Below are 11,007 nucleotides of genomic sequence, written 5' to 3' on the forward strand. Positions count from 1 at the left end.
GTGCGGTAGGAGTTCACGGAAAACGTTCCCGTCGACCTGTTGAAAGTGCAACAGGAGTTCACGAAGAACGTTCCTTGTTCACTTGTTGAAGGTGTGCTAGGAGTTCTTAAAAAATGTTCTCTACCGACCTATTGAAGGTGCGACAAGAGTTCAGGAAGAATGTTCCTTATCGACCTATTTCCTTTGAGCGAAAGCCAACCCTTGCTAAGTAGTGATCCTTCCTTATGTCGCTCATCTAACTCCTTGTGACTATAATGGGATGCCTGCTCATGCCCCACGATGAGCGCCAAAATGTTTTGGAGATGGGGTTTTAGGTTGAATTCGAGGTTGAAGATGGTTAAGGAACACTATAGCAGACTTGACAGGACATGCAGGAGACTGACCGAGCATTATAGTAGACTAGACAAAATGTACAGGAGGCTAATCGAGCACTGTAGCAAATTAGACAGAATGTCTAGGAGACTGACTGAGCACTATAGCATACCAAGGAGAACATGAAGAAGGTCGACCAAGCACTTATAGCAGACCAAGGAGGACGTGCAGGAGTTTGATTGAGAACTTGTAGCAAATCTAGCAGGACGTATAAGAAGCCGATCAAACACTATAGCAGACGAATAGGACATGTAAGAGACTGACCAAGATTGTAACATACCAAGGAGGACGTGCAGGAGGTCGACCGAGCACTTGTAATAGACCGGGTGGGCTATTGAGGAGACTTGCCAAGCTATTAGGAAGCTCGACTACATTTTGTTCTGTTCATCCAGAACATGTGGGGGTACTTGCAAAAGGCACTTTGATGCCTAAGTGAGTAGGTGACCATTCAGATAACTAAAATGCATATTGTGTGCATGATGTGTGAAGTCATACCTTGGACCTTTATTTATAATAGTTGTGATGGGTCTTCAACTTTTGCTAGCCTAATGACAATTGAATCACACCTTAATTTGCTTTAGGGCTTTAATGAATCATTATCGCTAGATCGACCCAGTCGACTTTTTGGTCGGCCTGGTCGGCTTGGTGGTCAGCCTAGTAATTGGTCTAGTGGTGTCAGATCTATTAGGAGTTCGACCGTACAATACATGTTGACATTTTTATTTTATTATTATCTTATAATAATATTTGGTAATATATGTGAATATTTTAATTATATTGATATAAATAAATGGGTTGAGTTGTGCTGCAAATTTTTTAAAATAAATTTGAAGAATAAAACATGTTTAAGTAAACAAATTCCCTATTTTACTAATTTATGGTTGAGTTTGACTTTAAAATTCAAAGTGGCCCGAAAAAGTGAACTAAATTGAATTGATTGTGATAAGTTGGTTTGTGTCATATGAATGAATTTACTTTAACACACAATTATGTTACTTAAAAAGTGGTTATGTAACATACATAAAAGGTCAAGGGCAGAAAGGAGATTTCACTCACACGGGAGGGAGATATTTAGAGGATTTCGTTTNAGGGGAAAAACATGNCTGGTATAATCNTCTTCTCTGACCTTCTAGACTCCTCTGCTATTTCNCTNTGAATTCCTTCTCATTCTGATTCTTCTCTGTCATAGGTTGAATCTTATCCTTCCAGTTGAATAACGATCACCGACCCATCCTATTTTTCAATTTCTATTACATTGTTATTGTTGAGCTGTAATAGAGGAAATACTTTACTGTTATATATACATACTCTGCATACATAGTTACTCAAATAAATAATTCATACGTTTCATTGGTGCTTTCATTGCTCTTCATGGCGGAAGCTACCAGACTGAAGGATATTCAAGCTGAATTGAAAACTCAAAGTGAAATTCAACGGTTACTAGAACGATTTGAGATGCGAGACCGTCAACAGCGGGATGACAATGCACAAAAAGAGGCAGAAAATCAACATCGTTTTGATCAAATACAAGCAACCCTAGAACGTTTGTTACTAGAAAAATCAGCTCACCAACACCATGAAGAGTCCACGGTGAACACTACACCAACACCGATTAATGTTGCATTGCCCATGAGGAATATTTCTCTGGAGTTTCCTCACTTTGATGGCACGTCTTCAGTGCTTAGCTGGATTTTCAAGGCGGAGAAATTTTTCAACTATCACAATACACCGGATATGGCGAGGGTGGAAATAGCTGCTATGCATTTTAAAGGTGAAGTGGTACCTTGGTTTCAGATGTTACAGAGGTTAGCCACGGTAAATAAGTGGATGGATTTAACCCATGCTCTTGAATCACAATTTGGACCTTCGCCTTTCGATTGCCCAATGGCAGAACTGTTCAAACTGCAGCAAACAGGTTCAGTCTCTGATTATTATTTACAATTTATGTCATTGGCAAATAGATCAGCAGGTCTAAGTGATGAGGTACTTTTGAATTGTTTTCTGAGTGGGTTAAATGTGGATATTAAGAGAGATGTGATAGCTCTATCTCCAATTGCATTGTTGAGAGCGGTGGCTTTGGCAAAGTTATATGAAGATAAATACAATCCTGAACCCAAACCCTCTTTCACTAAAACAGTGGTTTCCACATATGCACCGAAAACTATGTCTCAGCCTCTGCAACAAGCGTATCACAATCAGAGCAGTAATATTAAGCTGAACCTTCCACCTCTGTTATCCACTCCCAGCAGTCCAGCTGAAATGCAATTGAGAAGAGATAAGGGTCTTTGCTATTTTTGTGATGAAAAATTCACTTTTAATCACAAGTGTGTCAATAGGCAACATCTTTTCCTACAGTTAGAAGAAGAGGATGTAACGCAACAAGAGACTGTAACTGATCAAGAAAACNAGGATAAATGCAACGTTTCTAAGGAAGCGCATCACCTATCTTTGCATGCTTTAAAANGGGGAACCAGTGTGGGCACTATTCGCTTTTTAGCTTATATTAATCAATTTCCTGTGCAAGTCTTAATTGATGGAGGAAGTTCTGATAACTTTTTACAGCCAAGGATTGCCAAGTTTTTAAAACTTCCGATTGAACCTGCTCCATTGTTTAGAGTGATGGTAGGGAATGGGAATTACATGCCAGCCGAGGGACAAATTCAGCAGCTCAAGTTGTAGGCACAAGGACATTCTTTGGTCTTACCTGTTTTCTTACTACCTGTTTCGGGGGAAGATTTAATTCTTGGAGCGAGTTGGTTAAAAACAATTGGTTCTCATATGGCTAATTATGCTGCTTTGCAATTGAAGTTCCTTCATGAGGGCCGATTTATCACATTACAAGGCAATAAAAAATTCTTGCCAGCTAAAGCTCAATTAAACCATATTAGCAGAATGATGCCACCCAATATAACAGAAATATACAATATGCATATATTAGATGAGAGCCTCCACATTGGTACACTGTTACAGGCTCAGGTTAAGATGGACAATGAACTTGCTTTGTTACTGCAGACTAGTTCAGCTGTTATTAATCCTCATAATCTACCACCGCTAAGATTCCATGGTCACTTTAATTCCTGGTGGGAAGGCTTTAACCCAGTCAAGATCAAGCATTATAGGTGCCCTCATAGCCAAAAAGAGGATATTTCAGAGTTGGTAAAAGGAATATTAAAGGAAGATTATAGAGCTCCTAATGCTATACTTATCAAGGATAGTTTTTCCATTCCAACTATGGATGAATTGCTTGATTCTCTCTTTAATGATTGTTATTTTTCCAAGTTTGATATCAGATTTGGATGTCACCAGATTTTATTGCAGACAGAGGACCGACACAAGACACCTTTTAGCACACATCATGGCCATTCTGAATGTTGCAATTGGAAGGATCACTTATTCCAATTGGATCCGATTTCAGCGAGAGAAGCTTTGACAGCAAGAGATAATATCCTATCTCAGTTACAGGCAAAATTAGTAGCCTCTGACAACTACATGCAACAGGTAGATAAAAAGAGGTCGGATATTCAACTGCAAGGGGGCGATATTGCTTGGCTTAAGCTGCAACCATCTACGAAACAATCTCTGGCCTTAAGAGAACATCAAAAGTTAGGATTAAAGGTTTTTGGACCTTTTGAGGTGCACTTGCCTGACACAGCTAAATGTCAACCGGTGTTTCATATTCCTTTGCTTAACAAGATCCAAAGTAATAATTTTCCACACAAAAATCTTCCACTGCCGTTAACTACTTCAAAGTTTGGACCTACAATTCAACCTGGGAAAATATTGAAATGGAGACTAATAACAAGAGTTATAACAAGAAAGCAGCAGAAGGTGTTACAACTGTTAGTGCAATGGGCCATCTCAGATCCTAAAGAAGCTACTTCGGTGAGGAGGTGCAAGAGGCTTACCTCTTGTTCAACCTTGAGGACAAGGTTGTTTTTGATGGAGAGGGTAATGTAACATACATAAAAGGTCAAGGGCAGAAAGGAGATTTCACTCACACGGGAGGGAGATATTTAGAGGATTTCGTTTNAGGGGAAAAACATGCCTGGTATAATCCTCTTCTCTGACCTTCTAGACTCCTCTGCTATTTCTCTCTGAATTCCTTCTCATTCTGATTCTTTTCTGTCACAGGTTGAATCTTATCCTTCCAGTTGGATAACGATCACTGATCCATCCTATTTTTCAATTTCTATTACATTCTTACTATTGAGCTGTAATAGAGGAAATACTTTACTATTATATATACATACTCTGCATACACAATTACTCAAATAAATAATTCATATGTTTCATGTTACATTCATAGAAAGTTGAATAACTGACTTTGATACATGAGATTATCTTTTGCTGATAAAGAAAAAAACTTATATGTGATAAAAATAGGAGAAAAGAAATAATAATATGAATTTGATTTCAACTGAGGGATAACCTCATCATCTACTTCCGTTTTCGATAAGAATCCACAGTACAATGGCCATCAGAAACAAAAAATGTAAAACGGAAAAAGCACTATAGTAGACATGGGAAAGAAAATGACTTCACTACTAATTGGAAATATAAAAATGTATGTGTATAAAGTGACTGAAATAGACGTAGCAAATTGTATGAATTATAAGCAGAAAATAAATAATTAAATTAGGTGAAGTAGAGCTTTTGGTAACGGGCAAAAGATGTTGATGATATAATAAAAGGTGTAATTCTGAGAAAGATTCTTTGCTTCTCTGCAAGTGTTCCTAAAATATGCAACATGTCAACTCCCATGCAGAGAAAATGACAAAGAAGAAAGTTTTGTATAAGGCGGAACGTAGAGCTACGAGAATTCTCCCATTTTTCCATTTGAATCCGCACGAGAACCCATTTTCTTCTCTCCTCGCTTTCTTTAATCCTTCGAATATTTGTCTTCATTCATCTCTTTGTCCTCCAACACACGTAAAACTCTCTTCATACTAATCTCTAGTCAAAATTGGGTGTCTTCTACCCAAAACCTAATCCTTGAAAATGATTCCTCATTGGGACCTACACTCTCACCTCCAACCAATTAAATTAATATTTCCTCTTCATCATTTCATTACAAGTGGCTTAAATTCTCTTAAGATGCTCCACAAAAGTAAATCCTTGGACAATAAGGAAAACAATCCATAAATGAGACAATCTCATGGAATATCAAATATCATATTTACCACATGCATATGCATGCATCATCTTCTTCTCTATTTTACTTTGCCTCTCCTTTTACCCTCATCTCTCTTCCCAATATTTTTAAATATATCTTTGCAAATCAATTTTCACCTTTTCAAAATCACATGCACGTATTTTTCTTTCTCTCTCTATATATATATACACTCAATCTCATATAACCAGCTTGTAAGATAAGGTTTGTATTCTATTTATATATTATAATTTTGTCTTATTTTTAATCGATGTAGGATTTCCAACAAAAATATTCGGGTTCGAAGCAAGCAAGAATTCCTAAATTCATAGAAAGGGTAAAAGAATGATGAGTTTTTAAATATATGGGACCATTAATTAATTTTGAGATATCGAATTTAATCAATTCTTTGAAATTGATAAATGATGAATGATGGATTGGAATATGATGAATGATTGATTGGAATGTAAGGAAAGGGAATCATCCAATGTATATTATTTCATCATATATCCACATAATTGATATTGAAACAATTTTAGATGATTTTCATGTATCATTCACTTGGATGAAATACAACTATTTACGTAACCAAAAAAAGGTTCTTATAGCAGAAGGATTTATATATCTATACATCTTCTCGATATACAAGCAGCATTCAAAGTTAGTTTTCGAGATAAAAGAAACATATAGGACAAAACACTTTTGCCCCTACGTTTGTTTACCCCTATGATTGCCAATGTCTCCTTAATTAATTAGTTACGACATACTGACATTAACTTTTCGAGGTTATAGATCATATTTATTTGACTATTTACACTTTGGGATTTGGAGTTTATTATATCTATATCTATATCTATATATATATATATATATATATATATATATATATATATATATATATATATAGGGCTTGCTAGGAGTTTTACTTTTCCAACTTAGAAACATATATATAGCTTACCAAGACAAAACTTTGAAAAGTCTAAAAATCTTTGTTTGTCAAGTTAGACACTTGAGGAGATAGGCTTATAGGATGAATATATAGAGTAATTCTTTATTGGAATTTTAGTACTAATCAATATACTATATTTAATTTTCATAAATCATAAACTTGATTATAAGTTATGCAACATATTCAAAACGATTGTGATGAGACTGGCTCAGCCGAAAGAATATATTAGCATGCAGTGAAAGAATGCAAGAATAAAAACGGAATCATTAGCTCAGAGATATAAATGTTGGTCAATATACGCCTTCAAAATTGATATATGTTACTATGGCTACAAACCTAATTAAGAATATTTTTATAAAAATAAAGAAATAAATGGGATTTTTCAGTAACACAGGTCAACTAATGACATTAAAAGTAAGAGAAATGATTCTTTGATTCACCTAAATTTTTTACATTCATTTAATATTATCCTTACTTATTTTTTATTTTCTTCTTTCTTGAAAAATTACAAAACTTTATACTTTTTAGATCATTTTATCCTTGTATTATGTGTCAAATGAATGTAAAAGTGTGTCATAGTATTATTATTTTAAAAGTAAACATCATCACGTATAGGTTAATTGCAAGAAGGAAACTAGAAAGAAGCAAGGGACACAACCTGTCAAAGAAAAATTGGAAAAACAAAAGGGTTATAAAGAAATCACATGATTCTCAATAGTACAAAATAGGGGTCATATGTGTGCCTTTGATCTGGTATATCTGTTAGCTCCGGCTAGCTACATGCTAACTCAAATGTTTTAAATATCAAAATGTAAAAAATATTATTAGTCAGAGAAAATACAATATGGTTTTGTCCGACCATCGTCTTCTACATGTAAAATATTTTATTATATTGAATATACTAATTTCTGAGAATATTTGATTTGATGTGCGATGACTAGTGGTATTTTAGGCTTAATTTTCCATACATTCCAACCAGTCCCACTTGCTAATAATGCACCCTCAACCTCTTACAGAAAGGAACCTTGCCAGAAGTAATCACTCTCTCTGTAGACATATATAGGGTTTCCTTTCATCTACACAATATTGGATCCATCAACACCACTACTTACTTCTCTGCCAACACTAGATATGCTTGAATCAACCTCTGCAAAATTGGCTTTGTTGGATCTTGGAAACTAGGTTTGGCTTCTGTTTAAGCATCTCTGGTCTCATCAGTTATCTTGGAAGGAGTACTTTAAGCTGCTATTAAGCTTCATCTCGTCACCAATGGTTTGCACAAAACTACTCTATATCTCTATTTCTCTTCCATCTTTTGAACAATTCAAATTGCTCAGTCTTCTCATCTACACTTTATTTACTCTTTTTAGTATCATACATACATATACATACACATACACATACACACATATTTATACATATATGCTTAATTTTTATGAATAACCAGTTCTATTTGACTTCGAGACTCTTGACTTTTCTTGGTTGTAGATCTCATCCTTCTCTAGCACTTGAAATTAGAAAGGACTAGTTTGCTTCCAGAATTCTGATTGATCATGTTGTTTTGTGGAAGTTCAAATATGAGCTTATAGACATCTACCCCATCCCCTTACAAACAGAAAACAAAAACATGAAAAAAAAGTAGACCATATTTTGTTAGAATGTGAAATATATAATAAAAAGAAAACAAACTAATATTCAGAAGAGTTAAAACTAAAACTAAACCTATTTAGATCATGTATTGCACTTTCACTTAGATTTATTGTAGGTGATGCGTTTTTCTATACATGTCATCACAATTTTCAAATTGTAGGTTATATATTGGTTAGTGTGGAATTCCAAGACCTAGGAACAAGCAAAACCTGTAATAAATTTATGGTACAAATGTAAGAAGACATGGAGTCCTTCTAAAGCATCATGTATAGTGTATTCAAAATCAGTACAACACTGATTAAATCAAAACTACATTTAATATTATTTTTCCCACATGTGCAACATATCATCTTGGTTATGGCAATACTTTGAACAAATGACAAACTTATATTTTTGTTGGTTTTCTGACTTCACTCTATACCATCTCTCTACCTGCAGAAGAAAAGGAGCATTTAGAATAAATAAATTTAATAGAAATGGATGAGAGAATTTGTATATCTGAGGAAGAAAAGAGTGAAAGTAGCAGACCCTCTTCTGCAAGTCTTATTAGAAGAAAACGTTCATTCTTCGATTTGAATGAAGAAGCTGTGGATGATGGAGATGGTAGCACCAGTGATGATCCCATCAGTAACAATGAGATATCATCTCAAGAGGGTAATTTGAGTAGTAACAATAACTCAAGTGATGAAGGGAAAGAGCGTGGAACTGCTGTTAGGCAATATGTTCGGTCCAAAATGCCAAGACTCCGTTGGACCCCTGATCTTCATTTAGCTTTTGTGCATGCTGTTGACAGGCTTGGTGGACAAGAAAGTAAGTGCAACTCACTTCAACCATATACACTTTTTCTATGTACAATGAAGACAATGTGTTTGAACTTAAAAACTTACTCAAACTTTGACTACCTGTGTTACAGAAGGTTACTCAGACCCTCCTGAGAAACCTGCATAATTCCTCTTTCTATTCAAACTCACCAACTATTGAGAGCAATCCTGATCATGATCAGTTTTTAATCCTACAAACTTTAATTACTTCTTCTAGTCATGGATCTTACTACACGTGAATAAATGGAGAAATTAGGCAAATGTGAAAGATTTTTTGAAATAATCCATTCCCAAACATTCTATAATCTTACGTTTTCTGTGATAATTTTCTGTACAGGAGCAACCCCCAAGTTGGTTCTCCAGTTGATGAATGTGAGAGGACTTAGTATTGCACATGTAAAGAGCCATTTACAGGTATAAATATACAACAATTGCTGTTTTATTCTACTCCAGCGAGAAATATATTTTCCAAATAATTTTTCGTGTAACGTATTAGTTATCTTTTTGGAACTCAGATGTATCGAAGTAAAAAGCTTGATGAGTCTGGCCAAGGTAAATTTTTTAGAACCTTAATATAGTAAAACTATGTTTTGATCGAGCTCATTGCACGTACCATGCCTATTACATTTCATGCAAGATCATTCAGTTCACTGTGTTTTATTTCAGTTTTGTCTCAGAATAGGGCAATGCAGGGAAGGCACAGTATTTTCGATATGTATGGAAGACTCAATGCCCCACGGCACTTTGTGGTTGATAACAGAAATTATGTTCCATCATCTCTGCTCATGGAACAATCACCTTATCAGATCAGTGCTCACTCTTCAAGGTATAGAAAGAAAACAGTCAATGAGGAAATCAACTATAATATATAAAATATTGATGAAATTCTGATATATCAGTAGTGTTTCTCTCTGTAGATTACACCCGACAGGGTTTTTGAATAATCACCACATGATGATAAGATCTAGTTCAGTGTGGGACAAAGATCTGTGTAATTATCAGTATCAGCGTAGTTCTTGCAGTCCTAACTTCACTGGCCACGCCAAGTTTGATGCCGAGGTAATAAAACTGCTACCTTAATCACATAAGTTGATTTGCCTAATTATGAGATTAAGTAAATTAAAAGATTTTCTTATATTTGGTGGTTTTCTCTCCAATGCAATTCTATATACAACTTATTTTTTAAGCACCAATCTCCAGTTTATACAATGTTATGCTTCTGATGAGATGATGTGAATGGAAATAGCTAAGGTAATGGTTGGTTTTGGAATTTTAGGTTGGTGATGTGAAAAATGGAATGGCAGAATTCCTTAATGAGGTGCAAGAAAGGAAGCAAGGTGAAATGAAAGGTGAATATGAGAAGAGTTTTTTGGAGGTGAATTTAAGTAAAGATGATGCAGAAAGTGAAGAAGAAATTAATACAAGACTGTCTCTTTCACTGTTCACTTCATCATCCTCAAATGATAAAGACGATAGCCATGTTGAGAGTTTTTGTTTACAAAGGAGTCGTTTGGGCTGAGTACTTATTAGGATCTTAACTGTGTGAAATAGAGCATAGGGGTGAGATCTTTTAAGTACTTGTCTTAACCAATCAATGTTATTTCATTTTTTATCTTGTTTTACGTAAGAATTAGACACAATCTTCTCCATTAATTTCATTTTCAATACAATGCTATGGAAGCTTCAAACCCTAGAACAGCCACCTCATCAAACCCCTCCCACTTAATTATTTATAGCTTTATATTCTTTTAATTAATAGAGTTCAGATTTAACATATAAATTAATACAATCAAGAATTATTAATTATATCTTAAACAGTATGATAAGGATATTTTTTACTACTCCTTCCAACTCTAATCTTAATCATATGAACAATATTCAATTTTTAAAATTTCATATAAGAATAAATATGTTAATATTTATTTCATACTCACGTCTAACTGTTCCTCACTCTCATCGTCCTCATCCCAATTTTTAATTAATTGAAGACTCATAATTTAGTTAACTTAAAATGTTGCATTCAAAGATTATCTTCTTTTTTTCATAGTTTCATAACTTTTTTTTTT

At 34.7% G+C, this 11,007-nt stretch overlaps 1 protein-coding gene across 2 annotated transcripts; it reads left to right on the top strand.

Annotated features, from left to right (window-relative positions):
• The first annotated feature begins 7,442 nt into the window (after positions 1-7,442).
• LOC106778505 (two-component response regulator ARR18) lies at positions 7,443-10,666 on the top strand. 2 transcript variants are annotated; one of them, XM_022776225.1, is made up of 7 exons: positions 7,443-7,742; positions 8,559-8,930; positions 9,279-9,355; positions 9,457-9,493; positions 9,608-9,767; positions 9,844-10,000; positions 10,218-10,666. In XM_022776225.1, the coding sequence occupies exons 2-7, from the start codon at positions 8,597-8,599 to the stop codon at positions 10,458-10,460; spliced, it is 1,008 nt and encodes a 335-aa protein (XP_022631946.1). In that variant the 5' UTR covers positions 7,443-7,742; positions 8,559-8,596; the 3' UTR covers positions 10,461-10,666. The 2 variants fall into 2 exon arrangements, with proteins under 2 accessions (XP_022631946.1, XP_014521965.1); XM_014666479.2 differs by having other exon boundaries at positions 7,445-7,742; positions 9,859-10,000.
• Positions 10,667-11,007: the final 341 nt, after the last annotated feature.

Source organism: Vigna radiata, unplaced genomic scaffold, assembly GCF_000741045.1.
Source record: "Vigna radiata var. radiata cultivar VC1973A unplaced genomic scaffold, Vradiata_ver6 scaffold_23, whole genome shotgun sequence".
Classification (NCBI taxonomy): Eukaryota; Viridiplantae; Streptophyta; class Magnoliopsida; order Fabales; family Fabaceae; genus Vigna; species Vigna radiata.